Genomic DNA, 25,177 nt, shown 5'->3' with positions numbered 1-25,177 from the left:
ATTCACCAACCGGATAACTAAACAACCTACGCAAGCTAGGTAAGATAAAAAGAGATAAAGCCTAGTAAGGTAGAGCTAACTAGTGATCCCTAAATCAAGCACATGAATGAATTGCATGAAAGATAATGCTTGAATAAGTAAAGTGGACAAGGGACAACCGGATTTTTTTTCCGTGGTATCGATGTGTTGGCACACACCCCTAATTCACGTTGTGACACTCACAAAGTGTATTGTCACCTCCCAAGTCACCAAGACGAGGGCGCTCACTAAGAGTCTCCGTTCACCGTCCCGGTGTGGTGGAGATCAAGCCACGTACAATTCTCTTCTCCGAGCTTCCACAATCCTTGGCAAGCTCCGCGAGAATCACCTCGATCACCAAGATCGCCTAGGTGATGCCAATCACCAAGAGTAACAAGCTAAGGCCTTCACTTGAGCAAGAACCAATCACCAAGAATGGATGCACACAAGCTTCTCTCTACTCAAGTCCTTAATCTTGCTTCTTGAATGATTGAATGAACAAGTGTATGAAATGATGAAGCTCAAGGTGGCTCTTGACTATAGTATGTGTGTTTGGGTGTTGCCTGGTGTCAAGAGTATTAGAATGACCCATTGGAGGGGTATATATAGGCAGCTCACACGAACAGAGCCGTTGGAGAAAATGCTGCCAGAAAACTGCGTAGCGCCGGTTAATCTGACGTCCCTCCAGTAGTCATCGTCGGTTTAACCGGTGAATGTAAACTGCCCCTTCTGAAAACTAGCCGTTACAGCTTGGGCAGATTAACCGTCGTTGCATCGGTTTAACCGGTGAGTGTAGTCATCCATTGAACAACTGAAAAACCAAGTCACTGGACAACTGCACCGACGTCCAATTTCAAATAGCGTCGGTTTAACCGGTGAATGTAGTTGTCCACTGATCAACTGAAAACCAATTCACTGGACAACTGCACCGACGTTAAATTTAAACATCGTCGGTTGAACCGGTGTATAGACTTGTCCAGACTCTGCTGACCTCGTTTAACCGACGTATAGAAAACTTGAGGCGTCGGTTAAACCGGTGTTAAGGATTTTTCTGATTTTGTGTTTTCTGACTTGAGTCTTGAATGAAATCCAAATACTTCTTGAGATATAAGTTGAGAACCACTTATTTGAGCTTCTAGAAATCTGAGTGACCATTGTGTGCATCCATTTTCAAATGATCGTGTCCATGCTCAAGTTACTAAGCCTAAACCCCTCTTAATAGTGCGATCACTACAAAACTATAAAACCTATACTAACCTAAGTGTCCTTCTCAACCTTATGACACTTAGGACAAGAAAGATCCTTAGTCTTGACATATTATTGAGTTGAATGCCGAGATCGCCTTTTTGAATAATGAAAATTAGGGGCCTCTTTTGACATATAACCAAATGAGCGATAATGATCTATAAATCTGCACAAACTCATTAGTCACAATAATGGTTGTCATTAATCACCGAAACATACCTTGAGGGCCTAGATGCTTACAGGTTGGCTGGAAACGCTATGCGATTTTGGATAAAGAAGCTGATGACTTTTTGCCTTTTGACAAGCATCACACACAGACTCTTTATTTGATTCACCTAAACACGGAAGATTGTTCATACTAATAATTTTAGACACAATGGGGGCAGAAGCATGGCCCAAACGACTGTGCCACCTTTCAAAGGATGGCTTGATGACTCCAAAAGCTTGCTTTATTATGGATGAAAGAGGAAGAGGATATGGGCCCCTGCGGCATGACCCTCTAAGTATGGTGTTCTTCGTGACCTGATCCTTGATCAAAAAATAATCAGGATGAAATTCAAGGAAAGTTGAATTATCTTTAGTAAGACGATGAACAGAAATAAGATTTTTAGCAGCTTCTGGAACGTGGAGAACTTTATTTAGATGTAAATTACGAGTTGGGGTATGAACTATTGAATGACCAATATGTTTAATTTTCATACCTGCACCGCTTGCGGTGTGAATTTGGTCGCCTCCGTTGTACTTGTCACGAACAGCGAGCTTCTCAAGATCACTGGTTATATTGTCTGTAGCACCAGTGTCCATGTACCAGTTTTGATCCATGGAGTAGAGACTCATAGCAGCAGCAACATGTCGTTCCTCTGGAACGTAGTTCTCATCAAAACGATGCCAGCCTTCAAGCGCCATATATCCTGTCTTGAAGCAGACTTGGCAGATAGGGCGCCCATTGTTGTCGTGGGTTGCAGTAGGACCAGTGGGAAAGCTTTTGCGCTGCTGGTTTTGCTGGTTGTAGCGCGGCTGTTGCTGCTATCCGCGCCCACCAGACCCACGGCCGCCAGCGCCCCGACCATAATTTGGACGCCCACGAGCACCACGGCCAGAACCACGCGACTGCTGGTTCCCGCCACGGCCACCTCCTCTTCCTGCCGAATTGGCTGATGAAGATCCTGTGCCAAGCTGCAGTTCTAATCTAGTCTCAAAGCTTAGTAATTGTGAGTACAATTCAGTGGGGGTGACAGGTTCAACCCTAGTTATAAGAGCAGAGACTAAAGGATTAAACTCTGGATCTAGACCATTGCAGATATACATCACCAATTCTTCATCATCAAGGGGCTTTCCTGCTGCAGCCATCTCGTCTGCGAGCCCCTTCATCTTGCCGTAGTACTGGGCTACGGTCATGTTCTCCTTCTTCGTCGTGGCGAGGGCGTGACGTACGTTGGTAGTACGGGCACGCGTGTGTGATGCGAACATGTCACTGATCGCCTTCCATGCTTCAGCGGCGGTCCTTGAGATGGCGACTTGTGCCAATATGTCCCTAGATAGGGAACCGAGGAGAAAGCCGAGGACTTGCTGATCCGCGGCAAACCACTCCTCGTAGGCTGAATTGACGACCGTGACAACCTTGCCATCGGCTGTCTTCTCGCTCACTTCTTCAGAGGGAGCAACAGCTTTGCCGTTGACATAATGCTCCAGCCTCGCGCCTCGTAAGGTCGCGAGAACCTGTGCCGACCACATCGCATGGTTCTGGCGGGTGAGCTTCTCGGTGACTTGAACGCCGAGAAGAGGATTGGTCGTCGAGCTTGATGATGCCGTGGAGATCTTGATTCTTGAATCGCCTATGCTCTGATTACCATGTTAAATTAGAGGCGCACTTGAAGCCTTGGGTGGAACACCGGCCTCTAAACTCAGAGGTCACAGTGGCTACTTGTTAATTAGATGCATACGCAACATGGTGCGGTTACAGATATATATGAAGGAGATATGACCAGCTAGAGATAAAACTAGGAAAGACTAAATTTAGTAACAAGAGTTCTAGACAATCTATAATCCTTAGCTGGTCATGACTCTTCCATATTTGGTTCGGTTACATGTAGTTACAAGATGTTTAACAACACACACAAACAAGACGAGCCCACACATGCACGCCACACCGTCTACCACGCACCATCACCCCACTCCCAACTCCCAATTTCCCATTGCAATTGCATCTCTAGGGTTCATGTCATGTCTTCATGATAGGCCAGGCGAGAGCAGGCAGAAGAACAGGATGAGCTATAAAAAAAAACGTCCCAGTACGGCGCTCCGAGTACAATACGGGCTAGCACATGTACACTCCCTTTTCGGGAGTATAGCAAGCAAAAGAACAAGGCGAGCGAACCACTCCTTTAGCCGCTTCTGCATATTTTTCTAGCTCCGGCCAGGACGCGGTTTGGTCTGTTCATCATCCGGACGAGAGCATCCCGGTTCACATCTGCCGCCGCCGCCGCCGCCGCTAGCCAGCGAAGCGCTTAGTTGGCCGCCACCACCACACTTGAGACTTTTTATGCTGATAGAGCTAGCTAGACTGATGACAAGAACTAAGTAAACGCTGCTGCTAGCTAAACTAGAGAGAGAAGGAATGTGCAGGGGGAGCCCAGGGCATGTATTCAAAGTTTCAAACCCCATCCTCCCTTGTCCTCGACGATGGGTGCTCTGCGTTCCATTCCTTCTCCTCGCCGCGCAAGCTAGAAAACAAATTGCTGCGAATTATTGAGCGCCATTGATCCTATAGCTTGAGCAAGTGGAAGTTAAATATGACCGTTGGGGCGCAAAGCGAAACCGCGTGGTCAAGCTTAGGGCTTGTATCATCCATAGGGAGTGCAGTGAACCATTTCTTGTGGAATTCGCACGCCACAAACAAAAAACTTGACCTTTAAGAATTAGATGCCTAGACTTTAACACTTTATTAACATGTACGTCGAAAAGAGTGGCATTATTGTAGATAATCGACGCGGTTGTGCCGTCGATGCTAGTCAGATCGCGGTTAAGTAACCCGCAACAAAACATTTAAGTGCATTTGTCGAGATGCATTGTTCGATGTCCTAAATTTGAATATTCGGAAAAATGGGGCACCCCATCATCACAAAATTGGGCATAGCTTTTGGTCTGCCAAAAGCCAATATTTTTAACTTTTACCATCAATAGCTAAAAGTCCAATACTAGTTATGCAACGCGATGTTAATGCCCACTAAATTATTGATCATGAAAGCAATTGTACAGAATACATATATAATATTTTGTATTTGAAACAGTGTATTTTAGAAATAAATTGGTAGTCAGGTTCCTCCTGATAGACCATCTAAAATGTCCTAAACTACTAATATTTGTGATCGGTGGAAGCACTGAAAAAATAGACCAAAAGGTAAGTTTCCAACACATATTCGAAAAGTCCACTCAAGGGAACAAAACAAAATATCATGCCCAAAATCTGAATTGTGGCGACAAGGCATCCACAAAATGAGTAGCATTGCAGAGGTCAACATGATTTCTCATTGTTAAGTACTCACAACTGAACGTTCGAGTGCATATTTGTCGTCGAGAAAGAAAAAATCCAAGCATTGCTTTAAAGTCCTAAATTTTTCAAACATTTTTATAGATCGTACTCCCCTTATGACAAATACAGGTAGTTTTAGTTTTGTCCCAGGACGTCAAAATTTTGAAGCTTTCACCATCAAAAGCTAAAAATCCAAATCCTTTTTGCAACGCGACGTCGGTGCCGCTAGATTATTCATCCTGAAAAGGAGTTTCATAGTATAAAATATTTTCTATTTGAATCTTTTTTTATGGAACAGGAGGGACGAGCCTCTACTTTCATCTTAAAATTAATTCGTAGTCAAAATCTCGCCTTCTAGACCATTTCAGTGCGTCAAGAAAGTAGTTGGAAAGTAATTTTCCTGCACATATTCGAAAACCCCACTCCGTAGAAAAACAAAACAAAATATCACGCCTAGCTAGGATCCGAATTGTGGCGACGAGCCGTCCACCGCGGCTGCTGGGAAACCAGAGCACTGCACCGGACACGACGACCATCGATCAGACTCGGAGTCTCGAGAGACCCCCGTAGCAGACCTCGCTCTCGTCTCACCAAACCCTCACCTAATCGACGAGACGACTCCCGGCCGTGCGTGTGTCAGGAGCCCCGGCCTAAACGGCCTCGACAGTGAACCGGGTTAACTCGGGGCACCTGCTGTTAGCCGGCAATGGCAGCAGGTGGACAAGGATGGGATGGAAAACAACCGAGACGGACTGTTCGTCGAAAGGGAAACGCCTGGCGTTCGTTCGTTCGTGTGTTCCTGCCCCTGCCGCCTCGGCGTCGCGCGCGACTCCGGCCGGCGGGCAGCGACGCCGGGGGCGGCGGTGGTTGCGTTGGCGCCATCGTCGGGGCTCCGCCGACGACTCCTATTGGAGTACATCGCAGCGTAGCTGGCGGACGCTGAAAAGGTTTCGAGATTTTTGCTCGTCTCCTCGGGAGCGATGTGACTCGTCGATCAATCGCAAGCTGAGGAGTCGCGGCCCGCGGGTGAAAGCGCGGTGCTGCCAATGCGTGATGGATCGCGCTGGCCTCTGGCAGAGTGGTAGGTAGGTCGTTAATTTGCTCCTTTTTAACGGAGGTCCACGTCGTCATTTAGTTTACCTTTCATTGACCTTGTGTGTTTACTCGTGCTTTGGCTCGGAAAATGACCGCGCGCGCGTATGCATGTCGTGACTCGCAGGATTATTACTTGTTAGTTACAGCCTGGCATGGCACGCGGTGCACCATCTTGTTCCACTTCAAGTATCCGGTTTTTGGTCGTTTCGTTCAGGTAGTCGTTGAGAGCATGGTTTAAACAACTCCAGCAGACCTTTTAAATAAACTCATATTTTAAATTTAAAGGTGGAATAAAAAATCACACTTCAGCAGATCCTCTGCTAAAACTCTTATTTTAGAATCCTCAAAATCTCTCCCTCCACCCTTCATTCCTGAGGAGTCTATCGGAAGGCTCCTATCTACTGATAAATATCTACTGATAAATGGGTTCCACCTTTTTTAAAAGAAGAGGGTGAGATTTAAAGACCACAATTGGAGCTAAGGTTAAAAAAATAGCCTAAAAAAAAGTAAAGGGAGCCCTTGAGTAAAGTAGAGGTTTTAATTTAAGAGCCATTACTCAATATGCTCTTGCTCTTAGACGGCAGAGGATGCGTACGCATATCCGATAGATGCGGATTAACTGACTAAAACTAGTGAGTAAATGAGCTAATCGGCCGTGCACGGACGAAATGCAACCCCAACCGGACACGGTTGCGTTTCGATAGGTGTGGATTAACTAACGAAACTAGTAATTAACGTGAACTAATCGGCCGTGCACGGACCGAAAAGAACACCATTCTTCTATATGTCCAACGCGGCACGTTTCCAACTCTTCTCGCGCGTGCTCCCTCGCTCAACTGCTTTGACGCAGCCGCCCCGCCCGCCCGCCATAATAAACAGCGCACGAGACGGCCGTGTCAGCGCTCAGCAGCAGCACGGGCAAAAACGAGCCAACCGATCAAACAGAGCAGCAGCATTGTGACTGATAAGAACTTGAAGTTTTTTTTTTGTTGCATCTTTTGTACAGCCAGATCGAAATAGGAAAGGAAGAGAGGGTCCTGTGTGGCCGCTGGAAGCGTGTGTTGGATGGCTGACCAGAAACGCTCACGCTCGCGTGATGCCAAATTAGCATGCTGCTAGGGCTACCAGCGTACCAGTACGTGTGTTTAGCGGCGCTGCCATTAACATAAGCTAGGCGGCGGTTGAGGCTCGAGACTGCAGGGGGGCAAGAAGCTTCGGGAGCGGAAAGGGGTCGTTCCATTCGAACGCCATCGGGGACGGCGAGAAGGAACGAGCCCTGGGCGCGGGCCTACCCACCTACCAAGCGCGCAAGCGAATGCCGTCAGGGCTCCGGCGGCCGGTGGGCGAGGAGGCGGCCGAGCAGGGGAAGAAGAGCTGGGGGGGGTTCGATCGCTCGCGCCCGGCCGGCCGGAGCGCCGCCGCCGCCATGCATCCGGCACCGCGCGCGTGCATACCTGCGTGCGTGCTCTTCTTAGCCAGGACCGTGCCACAGCGACCAAGCGACGAAACAGCACTTGCACCGGGGGGTTTATTCTCACACCTGTGAACCGCGGATTATTCTCAGACATTCCGTACGTGGCGTGGACCTGCCGGCTGTCCCCAACCCCAAGCCGTTTGACGATCCTTTTCCCGGGAATAACACTACCTTTTTATTCGGTCAATCATCCGGCATCCCCATTCCCAAACCCCAGCCGTCCTTTCCTCCCGCCTTCCTTCCTCCATCGCTTCCACCACGGTTTACTCCTTTCCCCCTGCCATGTTTTCTATTCCCGCGCCCCCACGGCCATGGACCCCGCAACCGCCAAGTCACCTAACCTCCCCTCCCCTCCCCTCCAACGCGGCGGAGGCGGAGCTCGATCGACCGCTCGCTTACATATAAGGGCCGGGACGCCCCCCGCAGACTGGACAGCCCACCGCACTCCACTCTCCCCCCTCCCGTCCCCGACTCCCACCGCCGAACAACCGACGGGTGCCGCCGCCGCCGCTGCTACCTGCTACGTACGCGCACGTAGCACCAACCTCCACGTACCCGCCGGTTGATCGGGCGGCCTGCGTGCGCTGCTCCGACGAGCCAGCGAGCGAGCGAGCTCGACGTCGTACGTGCGGACAGCGGCCATCCGTCCCGGGCGCCGCCGGCCGGTGCACGCCAACAAGTTCTGCCTGGTGGGCACAGCAGCAGCAGCGTCGGCAGCGACATTTTAGAGGCGCGGCGATGAGGATCACGGGGAGCGGCGCCACCGCGACTGCGGCGGCGGCAGCCGGCCTGTGGCTCCGGCCCGGCCGGCTCGGGGAGGTTCTCGCCGTCGCGGTCCTCCTCGCGTCGGCGGCGCTGCCCCTGGCGGGCGCCGAGTCCCCGCCGGCGGCCGGGCCGGCGTCGGCGCAGGCGCGGCACGACTACGAGGACGCGCTGCGCAAGAGCCTGCTCTACTTCGAGGCGCAGCGGTCGGGGCGGCTGCCGCACGGCCAGCGCGTGGCGTGGCGCGACCACTCCGGCCTCACCGACGGCCTCGAGCAAGGGGTACGTCTGCTTACTGTCTCCAGTGCTGTGATCACGCGTCGACGCCCGATCGACGACGGCGGCGGTGGCTGACGGTGCTTCTTGTTGGATCTCGGTCGGTGATCTCCTCCTCAGGTGGATTTGGTGGGCGGGTACTACGACGCCGGCGACCACGTCAAGTTCGGCCTGCCCATGGCCTTCACCGTCACCATGCTCTCCTGGAGCCTCCTCGAGTACGGCGCCGACGTCGCCGACGCCGGCGAGCTCGCCCACGCGCTCGAGTCCATCAAGTGGGGCACCGACTACTTCATCAAGGCGCACACCCAGCCCGACGAGCTCTGGGCAGAGGTAATTTAACCACCCATTATATTACTGCGACCACATAATTCATCACTGCTCCCATTAACCAAACTAATAGCTTACTTACCAAGCTGGTTACCAGTAGTAATAAACGATCGATCAAGATAAAACTGGGGTCAGAGTCAGCGATCGACCAACATGCATCCGCACAACCAGTCTCACGGCTGGCAAAAGCAGAGGAAAAAACCTATAAAAATCCAAAGGAAAAAAAAAAGGCGTCGAGCGAGGGGAACATTTGTTAGGTGGCGCTAGCTGCTGCTAGCGGACAAGCTGCGGTTCGAGACGCGCAAATCCCACACGCTCCATGATTGTGCTTTCACATGGGATTAGCTAGCAACTCTTCTTCTTCTTCTTTTTTTTGGGATGGATTTCGTCCGGCGGCTCTGACCCTGACAATGTGTGTGTGATGGAGCTAGCTAGTTCATGGATGAAATGATTAACTGACCGTGGCGCGCGCGTGCATCCAGGTGGGCGACGGCGACACGGACCACTACTGCTGGCAGCGGCCGGAGGACATGACGACGTCGCGGCAGGCGTACAAGGTCGACCGCGAGCGCCCCGGCTCCGACGTCGCCGGCGAGACCGCGGCCGCCATGGCCGCCGCCTCCATGGTGTTCCGGGAGCACAACCCGCACTACGCCAGCCTCCTCCTGCACCACGCCCTGCAGGTACTGATCTGCTGCTGATGATGACGGCAGTAATTTTGTTACTAATTAGTTACTGCCGCTGCTGCTGCTAATCATGATCCCGATTAGTTACCGCGCGCATCATGCTCGGCTCAGCTGCTCCCTGATTGGCTTGGAACTGACCAGAGGCCAGCCAGCTTACTTTGGCGTGTGGAATCTGACACCGCGCCGCCGGCCGGCCGGTCGGAGCCGCACGATTTCCTCCTCCTCCTCCTGCCCCGTTCACACGCGTGCCGTGTCGCCCCGCGCCGCCCGGCCGGGACCGGCGCACGTGCCACCAGCTTGTCAACGGCGAGGTTTATTTCGAACTTTGAACCGACCGTGCGCGAAGGAAACCCTCCTGTCGGTCCGCCGAGGCCGCCATGCGGGCCCCCACAGGGATGGGGGTTCAATTTCATGGACGGGAGCAACCACGTAGCAGCATGTTACCATCAGGGTTAGGTGACCAATTAGCGAGGTGCTTAGCGTAACCACCACATTCCTGCACGCTGTCATCGATGGATGGATAGATAAAGATAATATCCTCCTGCAAATTAATGGCAGCTCGATCGATCCCCATGCCGTTACAACGATGCAGCGATGATGATGGATCATCCACGACCGATCATGGCGTTGGCAGGCCAGAGGAATATTAGTTGGTTGGTTGGTTGGATTAGTGTGCAGTGTACTCGTGTGAACAGTGATCAGTGTACTGATCGATCGCCCCCTTGCTCAGCAGCTCCCATCATGCGTGCATGCTGACCTGCGATGTGCTCTTGCAGCTGTTCGAGTTCGCCGACAAGTACCGGGGCAAGTACGACAGCAGCATCGCGGAGGTGAAGAGCTACTACGCCTCCGTCAGCGGCTACCACGACGAGCTCCTCTGGGCGGCGCTCTGGCTCCACCGCGCCACAGGCCGCGCCGAGTACCTCGACTACGTCGTCGACAACGCCCACGACTTCGGGGGCACCGGCTGGGCCATCACCGAGTTCAGCTGGGACGTCAAGTACGCCGGCGTCCAGATCCTCGCCGCCAGGGTACGTCACGATACTACATATAGCCTGTCAGGCCACCTAGCATTGATCGGTTGCTGACGGGAGCACGTGTGTACTTTCAGCTGCTGCTGAGGGGGGAGCACTCGCCGCGGCACCGGGAGACGCTGGAGCGGTACCGGGCCAAGGCGGAGCACTACGTGTGCGCGTGCCTGGGCCGGAACGCGGCCGGCGGCGCGGACGCCAACGTGGAGCGGAGCCCCGGCGGGATGCTGTACGTGCGGCAGTGGAACAACATGCAGTACGTGACCAGCGCGGCGTTCCTGCTGTCCGCCTACTCGGGCTACCTCTCGTCCGCCGCCGGCGGGGCGGCGGAGGCCGTGGCGTGCGCGGGCGGCGGGGCGGCGAGCGCCGGCGAGGTGTTCGCGGCGGCCCGGTCCCAGGTGGACTACGTGCTGGGGAGCAACCCGCGCGGGATGAGCTACCTGGTCGGGTACGGCGCCCGGTTCCCGGCGCGGGTGCACCACCGCGCCGCCTCCATCGTGCCGTACAAGCACAGCAAGGAGTTCATCGGCTGCGCGCAGGGGTTCGACGACTGGTTCGTCCGCAAGGGCGCCAACCCCAACGTCGTCGTCGGCGCCATCGTCGGCGGGCCCGACCGCCGCGACCGCTTCAGGGACCAGCGGGAGAACTACATGCAGACGGAGGCGTGCACCTACAACACGGCGCCCATGGTCGGCATGTTCGCCATGCTCAACAGGCTGGCCCGGGACGAGGCGGCGGACCCAAGTGTAAATAGATAGTGATACAGAGGGGGTTTGTACAATTTTGCCCCTATTCTTTTGTTCATTCTTTCTCTACTAGATGTGAAGCCAGGTGAAGTGAAGGCGCTCTTCACAGGAAATTATTTGTATACGAGGGAAAAGAAGGTAGGCGGAGGGATTTGGCAAAGCAAATGTAAATCCCCTCCCCGTAAATATAGGAGAGAAAAAAAGAATAATGTCTTAGGTTACTGAAATTCCCAGTGGTTACGGGCTCACCTCGCCTCTCAAATCATTGCAGCTCGTGCAAGCAATGATCACAGAATCTGGTAAAGGGGCATCAAACAACTTGAGCACAGCGCGGCACCAGCATTCTGATATTCTGCAGAGTACTAAAAACATAATAAAAAAGAAGGGCAATGTAGTGGACGTTCCTCAACCATAGCTTATGACAAGCATTTCACCTTTTTATTTCAACCCTACCTTCGTCCCTACTTAAGTGGAGATCTCCATGTCCCGCCGTACCGAAAAGGATAATCCCACGCGATCCATGAAAAGCCAACGCCGACAGCCGATCGAGTGGCCGTCAGCCTTTGTTTTCTCCCCCGGCCTATTCGAGCAGAGTTTCAGCGTGTAGTGAGCCGTGGGAATGAACGAGGAAATAGCAAATCGCTGTCATGGTGCCCACTGTTGTTCGGACAAATTAGCTCCCCCAATTGAGACGTCACCAGCTGACCAAAGCACCTTGTCATCCCAAGAGATCCACAATGCCTCTTCGCCTGGCTGGCACTATTTTTAGGTGTGCCAGTACGGTTGATGCGTCTCTGAATCACATGACATAAAGCGTAAAAAAAAAACAGCGCGGGAGTAACCAACAGCGGCAACCAATTCAGATAAGTCGCGGAACGCTGCAAATAAAAAGAGAGTAACAATAGAAATTGTTACCATGATACAGGCATACATCCGGCTAAAGAGTCTTTAACTCTTTCTGAGCCTTTCATAATTAATGCCATTTTCGTTTCTGTCCACTTCCCAGCCCGGCCCACTTATTCGCCAACGCCATGCAAAGCCCAAACGATGCGAGGCGAGCTGGGATGCTCCGACACACACGAGTCTCGAAACATGGCAACCAGGACGTGGAATTCAGCATGTAGCATTAACAAGGCAGCATATGATAATTATGATGCGCAAACTGGACAAAAAATGAAGGGAAACAACATATCAAATCATAGCCTGATGAACGCAAGCTAAGACCGATCGTCCCAGATCCACAAAATCCCAAAGAAATGGACACAGCAACAGGATTAACAATAGAGACCATAGATTACCTATATATTTCTATAAACAACTCTCGAGTCCCAGCGACCCGTGAACACAATGTTCATGCAATCACCCGACTCCACTACGTCGCAATCTCTAGCAGCCGATCCGGAATACGCTCCAATAACCGATATGACAAACAGGGCGTGTGCCAGGCAAGAATACATTGTTCATGGATACCAATCAGCACGATTAGTATCTTGGTGGCGCTGGTGGCAACCGGTTCGGCGTGCGTCGGCTGCCGGAGTTGGCACCTGCGCTCACATCCCCGTTCTCATAGCGCCGGCTGCGACCATCAGCGCTTCTCGACCTTGACTCGCTGTTTGAGCTTGCAGCAGCAGGCCCGTTGGATGCAGAATCGAAGGCAGACCTCCAGTCCTCACCTGAGCGGCTGGGGGTTCGAGGGCTCTCTGCAAATGATAACTTGGGATGAGTTACAAAATGATCCACGTAAGGAGGGAAGACCAAATTCTAAATTGTTAATTAATTCTTTCATGTACAGCGCTTGCCACTAATATGCCAAATGTACCGTACATGAATCACAGACAAGAACATCAAAATATGTGTCCTTATCACCGACCTCGACCATAAGGATTATCTAGCTAAAGGGGGTTTCAAGTCATGAGCCTCCTTACATTGATTTTAGCTTGTCTAATCTGACTTCTTAACATCGGTTAATATAATTGCAAGCCTAGTAACCATCAGCACTACAGCTAGGGCAGAAGGTAGACTAGCACCACCTTACACTACCTTATAAGTAATAAGCACCAGCTACTTTGCTCTGCTTTATAGAGGAATCTTGAGAAAATGCCTTACCTAGCATCAAAGTTACCACCTACCGGACAGTATATTATCTACAATTCTATATTAAGCACCAAACCATAGTTGCCAGTAGTCATTACAACGATAACAGAAGGGAAAGAAAGTTTATTGCACTTGCTGTTGTTAGCTTACCAGCTTCAGAGGTGTCGTTAGAATAAGAGGAAACAGATGCCCTGTTGTCATGGATACTGAGTTGACGAGTAAGTTTTGACAGGAGAGATGATTGTTTTTGGTACTTCTCCCTTCTGCGCTTAGCATTATGGTCTTCTTGGAGAAGCTCGTCAATCTTAGCATTGCTTTGCCCGCTGGTAGAGAAATGATTGAGATTACCAAAGCTATTCAAAATGTACTTAAAATAATAAACCATACTGAACATATGGCAACCATCCTTGATTAGAAATACTAGCAAAGGAGAGATGTTACATCTCAATTAGTGAGTTTTACATCCTTAGTCTGGAACTCTGTTGTCCAGATAAACTCAAGAATTCAAAGCAACCATATGTCCATACAGTCTAGAATCCAGATAATAGGTCTAGGAGATAGTGTACTGCTGTGTTCCAAGTGTATGTCAGCATTATTTTCTAGAATGGTGTATCACCACAATATTACTTATTCTAATGGAAATATGGGATTATGAAGCTATATTGCTTAAATAATCTGCTAAGTTTATTGCTTAAATAATCTGCTAAGTGCTGATCTCCAAATGACAAAATAGAAAACGTATGCTCCCTACGGTAAAAAATGTTTTTTACATTTTTTATGTTGGCCTTCCAGTACGACTTGACTACTACTAGAATATATTTATTTAGAAAATCTAATATTTAAGATACTATGAAATTACTTTTAAAAAAGATTCTACCCATGGCCCTCTTATGTTTCCAAACTAAATATCTTAGAAGTGACTGACAGTGAAAGTTTCAAAATATTGATTGCATCTTCCAGAACGTCAACTATTTGGAACCAGAGGGAGTACTTCCTTTGGAACAACCTTATTGAGCTGTAAAGCTGGTTAAGCATATCTTCCTTTGCTTTCTCCACTTGGCAAAGCACAATGGCCTAATAAGCAAAGAAAAACAATGAAAAATTAGAAACAAATAACAAGGTCAATAAAATGAATGATGCTAGAATATGAACCTTTGGAACATTTGCTGCAAGACTATTCAAAACAGCCTCAACATAACCGCGAACTTCTTGAGACATCCATCTAAGTTCTTCTTCTGGATCAGCAGGTCTCCGTGCCATAGTATCCTTTGAAAAGCGTATGATCAGATGTTAATATGTGTAAGATGGTCAAGGGAACAGTATCTGTATAGACACTTCCTAAACATATTGACAAGGAAACCTCAAATTCCATGACGATGTGCCTAATAAACATATGCCACAAAGACAGTTACAAATGCAATTCAACCATGAATAATCTGAAACTTACTAAGGAGCCATCTGAATGGCTTTGCCTCATTGAACCACCCTCAGTATTAGGACCCTTGATAGAACCCCCTTTGCTTTGAATAACAGCTTTGATCTTATTTATCCACTCAACCTTGTCAGCCATGCTCTCAGCCTTTAACACAACAGCACTGTGAGCTGCAAAATTTAAACCAACCAATTATACATGTATACATTAAAAAAACTGTTAAGTATCATGTTGTAACATTCAAAAAGGTATCGACCTTTGAGGACTGTTTTGTAAGCAACCCTGTTGGTTATCTTAAACACAAGACTTGGAGTTTTTTCTGGTCCATTTGCCTTTTTTGAATCCTTTGAACTTTTAGAAGGTTCTTCCTCCTCTACCTCCTCAAGGTTGCACTCCTGCAAAGAGGCTTCCAGCATAAATAAGTTGCTAAAGCAGTCTACAGTTTTTGTGGTTACATCAAGTCATGTTTTGCGAGGTCAGTATATCTTTCTGCTAGGGTCCAGTCAACAGGGGGAAACTGTTTAGGTGACAATGCAAAAATTATGTAATCATATATCATTCAAGAGTAAATAACACAAAATATAAAGGCAAAGATTATGCACACCTCAAGAGTGATGACACCACGAAAATGTCTCTCCTCTTGTTTTTTTGTGTATCCAAGCTGATATAGAAAAAAAAACACAGTGAATACAACCACACCCCGTAGATCAAAGTATCAAACAAGTACCATGAAGTATAATAATCAACAACAAGCACTAAGTAAAATGTGAAAAATCAGAAGGACATCTTCATAACTTTGAGTACCAAACAAATCAGGAGTTCAAAAAAATATTCGGGAGAACTGATTAACCTTTCCACTCTTCTCATTAAGAACAAACCACCTTTTGCTCCATCCATTAGTTTTTGCGCTTTTCTTTAAGAGGTAACCTGCAGATGAAAACAAAAATATGCTTATATCTCTATTTGTTAGATCAGTCAAAATGTATCCATTACCATGAAGTTAGACACTGCCAAGTGGTCACAGTAGTTCTTCAGGAGAATTCTTGTGAGAATGCCCATGTTAATCCCATGGACTAAATAGGTAAGGGCGTAAGGCCTCAAAATACTAAATTTAGTAAGCACATAAAGCAAGGATGCAGCCGATTTGTGATGAGGAATTAATACGGTTAGCAGTATGTTGGCTTGCACAAGTATAACATTTGATAATGTATTTCTATGACCTAACTTAGGCACAGAAATATTTTGAGTATCATACCTGCAGTAATTTCACCAGCAGCACCAGCAACCTGTAAATTCGATCCCTCTTTCGTGTCTTTATCTTGCTGACCAGATTTGTCTTTCATTGACTTTAAGCTGCCACCACCTTGCTCAGAATCTGTTTGGGGACTGGAGGCCTATAATAAACACCACCAGAGCCAATATGTGCTATAAGTCAACAAAGTCAATATAAACTATACACCTGTAACGATACAAAGATCTTATATTTCCAAAGATAGCATTTACAGTAAAACAAGTGCACACAGCAAAAATAGACGCAAAATCATACCCTCTTTGACGTTGGCTGTTCAGCCTCTTGTGTTTTCTTAGAAGATCGATTTTTTAACTCATCCTCACGACGCTGCCTTTCCATTCTGCCAATATCAGACAAAAAATGAAGGCCAAGGGTCAGTAATAATAATGTCATCATGAAATAATGGACAGTTTAGTTCACAATAACTGCAATTCAGTACATTTAAACATGGCGAATATGTATGCTCGATAAATCATGACAACTCCAACTAAGAGAAAAGGATAGTCACTAGTCACAACCTTAAGTTGCATATTTCCTTTGGTGTTCACGTGTGATGTGGTGACTGATACATAGCAGTTTGAAAGTGCAAGTATGATTGTACTACTTCAGCGTAGAGCTCATTTAACATCAGACTCATAGTGGAAAAGGAGGTGACTGGTGAAAGAACATAATACTTCCTTTTGTCAAGTTGCAAGCACAGAATAGTGCAAATGAAATAAAAATCTACAGATAGAGACAGCTACAGCAATCTAATGACTGACCTTCTTTGCACTAAGCGGATAAAATGTTGAGGAGGAACAAAGGCTCGCTCCATATCAACAAGTGCTACAACCATCTTCTTGGCATCATTTTTGAAGCTCTCCAGTGCATTCGATGCTATTGCAACAACCTTGACCAAAGAACAAAAGAGAGTTTACACCCAAAAAGGCGAAAACTACTTGCAACACAAAAACCCACTTGCAAAACAAAAAAGTAATACCTCACGCTTGAATGGAGGATACCTTCCAAGTCCTGGTGTGGCATTTGCGGAAGCATTGACTATGTCTAACAATACACGATGAACCTAATGTGATAACAAATTAGTTTCCGGAGGAAAGAAGCAGTTAAGACTTATATAGCGTTACACAACATGTGCACACAAGGAATTTCACAACCGTATACAAGACATTACGACAAAGACAATGCTAAAGGGCACATAACAGATACCAACTGGGAAACACTAAATAGACCAAAACCTAACTGGACATATAGAACTCCCTCTAGACAGAAATAACATGCATCAGCAGCTACTAACTAACAGCTAAGTACATGGTACATGAAATTCAACCTAAACTCTAAATTCAAACCAGGTAGGAAAGCACAGACAAACAAAAAATAAATAAATAACAACTCAAATACACCCAACGAGAGTTAAGATTTAATTTACAGTGGTCATGGCAGTGTCATAGAGCACAGTTAAACATTACGGTGAGTATAGATTGCAAAGTTTGTCAAAACATGTTGTGCGAAATAATGGCTATCACAAAAGAGACAACTAAGTTCCATCATTGCTTGTCTCCTGTGGGGTAGGGAGGACAAGAATAAGTGTGCTCAACACAAAGTTGTGATGGCTTCTTTTTTTATTGATTGATTGGGACATACCTCTTCAACACATAGTCGCGATGGCTCCTTTGCCATTTCCAGTACTATTTTTATTAAGGATCTCAGTCCTTTCTCTGGAGATATCAAATATGGTTGATAACCATCGGCTTCCAAGACAATCTAGTTCATCAAGAGAAATCTGTTTAAGTGGCTAGAGGTCCACCAGAGCTCAATGTAAAAGTTGAAACTGATCTTACCCTTTTGACATTGTTGAGATCAAAATGCCTGTCCAATGGTAGCTGTTTAATTCTATCTGGAAACTTGCCTTCAAAACTTGCAACAATTTTCCAACCAGATCCCTTTTACATGAAAAAAAGAACAGTATACTCACCTCATTATGAACTACTCATTTTAAAGAGGCATAATCAAACCTTTAGTGTAAGTTCATTACTAACCTCACCAGATGTTATATGAGCAAGAAATTTATCCTCAAATTCCCGGCACAGCTCCAAAGCAACTGCCCTGGTTCCTTCAGGACTTTGTACCATAGACTCTCCGAGTCTTGCTAGTTCATCTTGCACCATCTGAGATTTACCCTGAAGGCTGGTATTGCAGCACAACCAAGCAGATGTGATTTAACACCAGACCATGCATACAAGTGAATTAACATCATTTTAAGGAACTCGTTTACTACTATATACCATGTATATGCAAGTATTACATAGCAGATGCAATGATTACTGAAGAAAATGAGGCACAATTCTTACCCACTCAATAGGTTAGGAAGCCGCACTTTCATTCTTTTACGTATCTGCTTTGCAATGGTGTCAACCAAAGCAAGTCTGCCTAGCTTATTCTGAGGAGCACCAGTTAAGATGTTTTTCAGGCTTTCAGCTTCAGCTCGCCAAGCTGTTTCTAGCGAGTTTTCAGACCCAACTGATTGCGCTGACGCAATTGCAACAGATTGTCCTATTAGAGCAACCCACTCAATGTCTGGAAGGTTTTTTGGGCCCTTGTTTGACAGTAGGGCCTGAACACAAGCTATAGTTTTTGCATCTCCATTTGCTTGATCAACTTTGCTTATAACACCAACAGTTCTCGTCCCTACAGTTACAGTAAATGGAAGTACATCACTTAATACAATAAAATTGCAATGGAAATAGTGATGATATTTTACAAATAAGAGACAAACCATCTGAATCAATATCCTTGGCCAGCCTTAGAGCTCGAGATGATGCGACATCAGCAGCTTGCATTGCAGGTATCACAACAAGCAGTATTGCATCATTGTGCCCAGCGTATTCATTGATCTAAAGTAAGGAAACAGTCAGCGCTCTGCTACAAAGAGTAAGAAAGTTGACAGCCTCAAAGAACTAGAAGTGATCTCCCTAAAGTAAATGTGCAATAATAGTTCAAAAGCTATAAAGGAAAATGAAACAAGCTACAGAGAAATGAAAGTATGTTCTAACGGTCCCAGGATAAAACATGTAGCATGTGCTTCACAATTAAAGTCTGGTCAAAGTTTACCATGCAACCGGTTAATGAGCATTCTACCTAATCTCTAAGCATTTATGCACAGGAAAAGTAGCTTAAAAATAATTCAAGAACCTACCATGGAATCATCAACAGCTCGCTGGTCTATCCCAGGTAAATCAATCAGCTTTAATGGGGGAGCTGAAGATGAACAAGAAATTAATGTAAGGGATTTTACAAAGAAAAATAACAAAATAAAAGGCAAACTAAACAAAGCAGATTTAGAAAAGACATTATGCATAGGGATAGGGTTCACCAAGACATCAAACATTGATAAGAAATGGACTACTCGCAAAATGTTTCTCCTGTTACTTTGTTTCCACAGTGCAGTGTGCAAAAAGCACATACAGCGCCACAAACATAAATACCCCAGCCCAATAGTTGTTTCATCATTGTTAAATTACAACAAGTACATCCCCACCGTCACCAAAAGTGCGAGGATATACTCAACAGTCAACACCATGTTCTGTATAATGCTAGTGAAGCGGAGGGGGGAAACAGTTAAAGGTTTGTTAAAATGATTATACTGCTCGCAGTCACAGACAGACCTGTACTCGTCCGCAGCTTGAGGTAAATCTCATCAGCGCGGCCCCTCCCTGATCCACCAGACGCCCCCTTGCTGAGTCTGTCCTGCAGTGAATGCCGGAGGGCACCTGCAGTACAACAGAACGAAACAGGAAATGTCAAGTTCGAGATCAGGCGTAGTCCCCAAGCTCCCAAAACTCGTCAATAGATGCAGGAAGCACAGAAACGAGATCCAACTTACTTGCGGACACCTGCTGCGACTTGCTGTCGATCTGGAGCACGATGGACTTGCTGCTGAGACCCGGCTCCCTCTGCAGGTCCACCACTATCGGAGCCCGCGTTGCCCCGTTCTCCCCGTCGGCTGCACCGCACACCACCACCGAAATCCAGTAAAAAAAACCGCAGATGCCACAACGAGGGAAGAGAGGGGGGGGGGGGGGGGGGGGGGGGGCGGGAAGGGAGCTGAGATGCTACGCTAGGAGCTCACCAGGACCGGGTGACCGATGAGGCTGTTCAGCACAGCCGACTTGCCTGCTCCCTGCACGCACAGACGGATCGGGAAACGGATCAGATCGGAGCACACGAGCAGCAGGAGCAGATCGCGAGAGGGTTTCCGGCGGAGGGGCAGAGCGGTAGCGGCGGCCGATACTTACGACGTTGCCAAGGGCGACGGCGTTGAGGAAGGTGGTGGGGCGGCGCGGCGCGGCGTCGTCGGAGGGGTCGTCGTCGGCGAGGAGCGACGCCGCCTGGCGCATCGACTCGGAGAGCTCGGACAGCTCCTCTATGGCCTCCATGGTCGGCGGTCCCTCGGGCGGCGGCGGAGGCAGATCTCGGGGGATCGGGAGCTGCGGGCGGCGGCGGAGACCGAGCCTCGAGCTGCCCCTGGCCTGACGCGGATTTGAAATCTACACGGGGATGGAATGGGACTTGGGGGTGGTGGATTTGGGCGAGTGGAGAGATGGGAACGGAGGAGCCGCAGCGGAGCGGAGCCGTTTGCTTGCTTGGCTGCGAAGGTGCACAACTTTTCGGAGAGCGGTGGGGCTTCGCATGTTGGGCTTGGGCCTCTGCCTCGGCCCTCGGGTCTGGGCGGAGCAGATTCCAAATATTTTGCGGGATTGGGCCGTCTGGCGTGGCCTCGCGGAGCAGTATTTTGCCTGGAACTTTTATCCATCTTCCGTAACATTTGATTTCAGTATAGTTTATTACTCCCTCCGGTGGTTATTAATTAATTAAACTAGTGATATACTCCCTTCAGACAGTAAACTTTTGAAATGTCACTAGTTTATTCTTCTGTTCAGGAACTTCACGTATTTCCGACTGAAGTGAGTATATTACTTGAAATCCAAATATCAATAATCACCATATGATTTGTCTATGTGGCATGCCAATATGGTCATGTCTCTCCACACCCTTCATGGTCAAATTGGAGCTAGAGAGAGATGAGATGTTAAGGGATGACAACTGAGTCACAATAAGTTTTTTTCCATTGGTTGTCGTGTGGGTTAACCGCGATTTGAAATGATGAAATGGAAAAGTTGGGTGGCATGAATGCCAAGTAGGCAAGTCAACATTGAGGGTGTTTAGTTCCCAGGCTGTAAACGCAAAAAGCCGTAAACGCAAAATTTTCAAAGGAATCTTACTAATTTGAAGTACTAAATGAAGTCTATTTATAAAACTTTTTGCATGGATGGGCTGTAAATCGCGAGACGAATCTAATGAGCCTACTTAATCCATATATTTGCAACAGTGATGCTACAGTAACCATCCGCTAATTATTGCTTAATCATGAATTAATTAGCATCATTAGATTCGTCTCGCGATTTACAACCCATCTTTGCAAAAAGTTTTGTAAATAGACTTCATTTAGTACATCAAATTAGCAAGATTCCTTTGCAAAAAGTTTTTTGCGTTTACAGCTACGGGAACTAAACAGGCCCTGAATATAGAGGTATGGTCAGGAGTGAACCACTTAATAAGTTTAGGATCCAGATCTGCAAATTAATATGGGGGTGTTTGGTTTGGAGGGGTTTATTATAAGCCCCACTAATAAGCCTCCTCTTTTTATCCAAACACAAAAGGTTATAGGTGAAGCTTATGCTCCCCGTAAGCACATAAGCCCCTCCAAGGGATGCTTATGAGGCTTATTTTCTATGTGCTCCACTAAAACATCCCTCTTTCCTCCCACTACCCTTGTCTCCCTCACCTACAGGGGCATTAATGAGGATAGAAAGGTCATTACCAACTACAGAAGCTTTTTATATGCCGCTACAACCAAACACCACTTTGGGCTTATTATAGAGGGGCTTATGGCCCTCCAAACCCAACACCCCTTAGGTGTCATCATTGAACAAACTTAGGGGCCAATCCTATATTTTACTTTTCAAGTTTTTGTATCTTCTGGTGTTTGAAACTACAGGGCTGTATGTTTACAGCCGGTATAGACAAATTAGCCCACAATATGTACACCATGTAACACATTTTGATTGGATGGAACAACTAAGTGATTAATTAGTCTAAATATATCAAGCTTGAAAGGCATTATCTCATGCAACAAAATATTAGTACATTTTTTAAAATCAACATTTGGAAAGTACTATTTCTACATTTTGAAAATACATGTTCCGCATTTGGATATATTGTTTCAACACTTCCACATTGCTTAATTAGATTTCATAGATAGCTGAATTGGATGTTAGAAAATCCGAAACACATATAAATGGAGAAAATTGTAATCGAACCAACAAGATTAGCTACATAGATTAGAATAAAAATAAAAATGAAATGTGTTGTATCACTTTGACATTGGGCTGCAATAATTGGCTCAAATGGGCTATTGGATCTTGGTGCGAGCCAATCAACTATCTTTTATGAGATGCATAGTATGTTCTATATCTTCCTCCACTTCCAACAACTTTGAGGTTGATGCAAAGACAATGCAGATAGCCATGGTGGCACAAAGCGATGACCCGACACAAGGGTACACCATATAGGATATGTGATCTTTGTGGTGGCGGGAGAATTTTGAGAAATCATTTTAGAAAAACTTCAAATGCATCAAAACTTGCATTCATTGACAAATCCTTTGGACCATGATGCCCGCTGTAATTGATGCTATACAAATGGGATCTAATTATATATTTCATCTTTAACAAATATTTTAATATTGTATTTTGACAAATAAATTCTATTCCAAACTTTTCAAATAAATTGTTGAAGTGGTTGTTCCAAAATGTTAAATTTGGTTTTAAAAATGCTGAATATGGTATCTCAAAATATTTAATGCAAAATACCATTAATGTAATGAGTTAATCACCAAGGAGTCGAATAAAAGAAATAAAATGAAAAATGAGGAATAAAAGGAGATTAATAACTCATTGTGCTCACACTGGTTGAACTCATACATGGTGCCTTGACTTGGGTGTTAGAAAATAAGTGGCAAAATAAGTACGATCACAACCAATAGAGACATTGATTTATGTGGAAATTTCTTTAAAAACAAGCCATAAATACACAAAGGTAATATTTAATATTCAATATAACTGGAGGTCTACAAACGCAAGGGATTTACACAAAGTGGTTAACTCAACCCAAGCGGATTACAAGAGAAATTGAAATGCTGAAAAAATCTGCTAATTGTGATGCTCTTCCCTATACGACATTCGCACTACTTATAAAGACAATAGCATGCATGCAGACTAAAACTTGAGTGGACAGAGAAAAGACAATGCATGCAACCATTGTATGCATGCATGTAGCCACAAGAACGCCTTGACAATTTGGAAGAAGCAAATTTTGTCAGTCCAAATGCAGGCGTATGTGGGAGACTTTGAAAATCGGATCATATGCTAATATTAGGCATCCTCTTTGCGTTTGACCTGAGCATCCATGTTGCGTTTGGATGGCATTCATGAACGTGAAAAATGATTTCAAATGCCCATATCTAGGGGTCAAACTAGGTGAGTGACTAATGACTAAATGGCAGTGACACCCAATAAGATATACCATAAACAACCATTGTTTGCACTGGTTGGGCTACTATGATTTTGATATTTGCACATACACCTTGTTAGAGGGTTGCAAATTAAAAGATTTATTTTTCCATTTTGTTCACAAGAAATAAAAAAGAATTTTATTTTTGCTTCGCACCAATTTAGCTATACATGTACACAATCCATCATAACATAGCAAGTTAAAGTTACATTCGCACCCTATAAAATAATGAACTTTGTTGGAAATACCATCTATCATCTGAACACATCCAAAATAGATTCAAGAATTTATGTATAGTACATAAAACTGTATAGAAAAAATTAAACACAACTTAGTGATCCATCAATGACTTCCATCAGAAGGTATCAAGCACCAATTAAAGTTCATTGCATCCACTGCACTTTCATGATTTGGTCTGCATTCCGAACCTAAGGGTATTTGATTTCTAAATTTCACCAAGAATCTTGTTGGCTAAAATTTCCTATTTACCCATATGGACCTAACAGACCAATCTTTATTTAAGATATATTGGTTCTTATCCAGAATTTGCTACACCTATTGCCACATCTTTTGCCTAAGGTGTGCCTAACAGTTTGTAAGCCACACCTTAGGCAAAGAGATCGAGTAAAGATGTCATAATTACGGCAAATATCAAACAACTGTGATAAAAGTATGCAAAGTTAGCAATTTGTGATAGCCAACCAATATACCCCTACATACACAACTGATATATCCCTACATATTTCTATACTTGAGAACATTGAACTAGTAACAAACTCTATAACTTCCCATCCACACTTTGCTAATTAGCAAGGCATTACGTTGATAAAGATATTTAATACTACTTATGTACTGATTTGTTTCGAATTTGTCCATGTCGAAATTCGAAACATACAATTCATTTGTCGCCAAGATACTTCGTTACTATCAAATTTTATAATTTCCATAGAGCAGATAGATCCTCTTGTAATAAAGAAAAAAGGAAGTCCGAAAAGAATGTTACTTTGGGAGAAACACAAAGAAAGCCAAAGCAAACAACATCATCCTGACACCAGAATGTATTTCTCAACATGTCGAATGAGTTTGATGGCTACGTTCCACACTTCCACTAGGCTGCTAGCTCAATTGCAAGCTCGACAGCACACAGGATAGCACGTCCACCTGCCGAAAACAACCAGCAGGCAGCAGCCAAACGGCAGCGACATGCAGCCGAGAAGAAACCACGGCCAGCCGAGGTTCCAAGAGACAGGCCAGACAAACGCCGTGCTCCGTGGATTCTCATCTTTGCAGATACACCCATAAAAACTTCGTAATCCTCCCACCACAACGAACCTCACTTGGCACACCACTTGATACCCAAATCCGCCAGCTTTCAGGTGCCACACCATAAAACCACCAGAGCAATCCGGGCTCCAGTCAGTCTCCACGTCCGCTTCCGTCAGCCGCCACCGCCTCCCGGACCAAACCGGGGACACGCCACAAACCCAGGGGCTCCCCCGCAAAACGAGCCACACCCACCCCGTCGCCCTCGCACCC

At 46.4% G+C, this 25,177-nt stretch overlaps 2 protein-coding genes and 1 non-coding gene across 3 annotated transcripts; 1 reads left to right on the top strand and 2 right to left on the bottom strand.

Moving 5' to 3' along the window:
• Nucleotides 1–2,456: 2,456 nt before the first annotated feature.
• On the bottom strand, nt 2,457–2,595 carry LOC112891307. Its single transcript, XR_003228526.1, has one exon. It is a non-coding gene; the product is annotated as a small nucleolar RNA Z247 (small nucleolar RNA).
• Nucleotides 2,596–7,589: 4,994 nt separating this feature from the next.
• LOC112891127 (endoglucanase 16-like) lies at nt 7,590–11,443 on the top strand. The gene is made up of 5 exons (XM_025958058.1): nt 7,590–8,408; nt 8,523–8,735; nt 9,215–9,415; nt 10,195–10,449; nt 10,530–11,443. The coding sequence occupies exons 1-5, from the start codon at nt 8,103–8,105 to the stop codon at nt 11,205–11,207; spliced, it is 1,653 nt and encodes a 550-aa protein (XP_025813843.1). The 5' UTR covers nt 7,590–8,102; the 3' UTR covers nt 11,208–11,443.
• An 894-nt stretch (nt 11,444–12,337) lies between these two features.
• LOC112890565 (dynamin-2A-like) lies at nt 12,338–23,054 on the bottom strand. The gene is made up of 23 exons (XM_025957435.1): nt 23,036–23,054; nt 20,305–20,805; nt 20,139–20,189; nt 19,893–20,012; nt 19,675–19,779; nt 19,206–19,267; nt 18,786–18,903; nt 18,361–18,697; nt 18,049–18,196; nt 17,851–17,952; nt 17,654–17,773; nt 16,992–17,075; nt 16,774–16,901; nt 16,268–16,352; nt 15,977–16,115; nt 15,572–15,648; nt 15,326–15,382; nt 14,978–15,116; nt 14,737–14,891; nt 14,442–14,555; nt 14,296–14,363; nt 13,440–13,612; nt 12,338–12,895 (listed from the first exon to the last, which is right to left on the bottom strand). The coding sequence occupies exons 1-23, from the start codon at nt 23,052–23,054 to the stop codon at nt 12,678–12,680; spliced, it is 3,120 nt and encodes a 1,039-aa protein (XP_025813220.1). The 3' UTR covers nt 12,338–12,677.
• Between the last annotated feature and the right edge of the window lie 2,123 nt (nt 23,055–25,177).

Source organism: Panicum hallii, chromosome 4, assembly GCF_002211085.1.
Source record: "Panicum hallii strain FIL2 chromosome 4, PHallii_v3.1, whole genome shotgun sequence".
Classification (NCBI taxonomy): domain Eukaryota; kingdom Viridiplantae; phylum Streptophyta; class Magnoliopsida; order Poales; family Poaceae; genus Panicum; species Panicum hallii.
This window is presented reverse-complemented; position numbering and strand designations above follow the sequence as displayed.

What these genes read in the sequence shown, in the direction of transcription:
- LOC112891127 (XM_025958058.1), top strand. Translation starts at nt 8,103, where the DNA reads ATGAGGATCACGGGGAGCGGCGCCACCGCGACTGCGGCGGCGGCAGCC. An exon ending in CCGACGAGCTCTGGGCAGAG is followed by an intron (nt 8,736 to 9,214) that starts GTAATTTAACCA and finishes GCGTGCATCCAG; the next exon opens with GTGGGCGACGGCGACACGGA. An exon ending in TCCAGATCCTCGCCGCCAGG is followed by an intron (nt 10,450 to 10,529) that starts GTACGTCACGAT and finishes GTGTACTTTCAG; the next exon opens with CTGCTGCTGAGGGGGGAGCA.
- LOC112890565 (XM_025957435.1), bottom strand. An exon ending in GAGCTGTTGATGATTCCATG is followed by an intron (nt 18,904 to 19,205) that starts GTAGGTTCTTGA and finishes TCCTTACTTTAG; the next exon opens with ATCAATGAATACGCTGGGCA. An exon ending in CAAGGATATTGATTCAGATG is followed by an intron (nt 18,698 to 18,785) that starts GTTTGTCTCTTA and finishes CTGTAACTGTAG; the next exon opens with GGACGAGAACTGTTGGTGTT.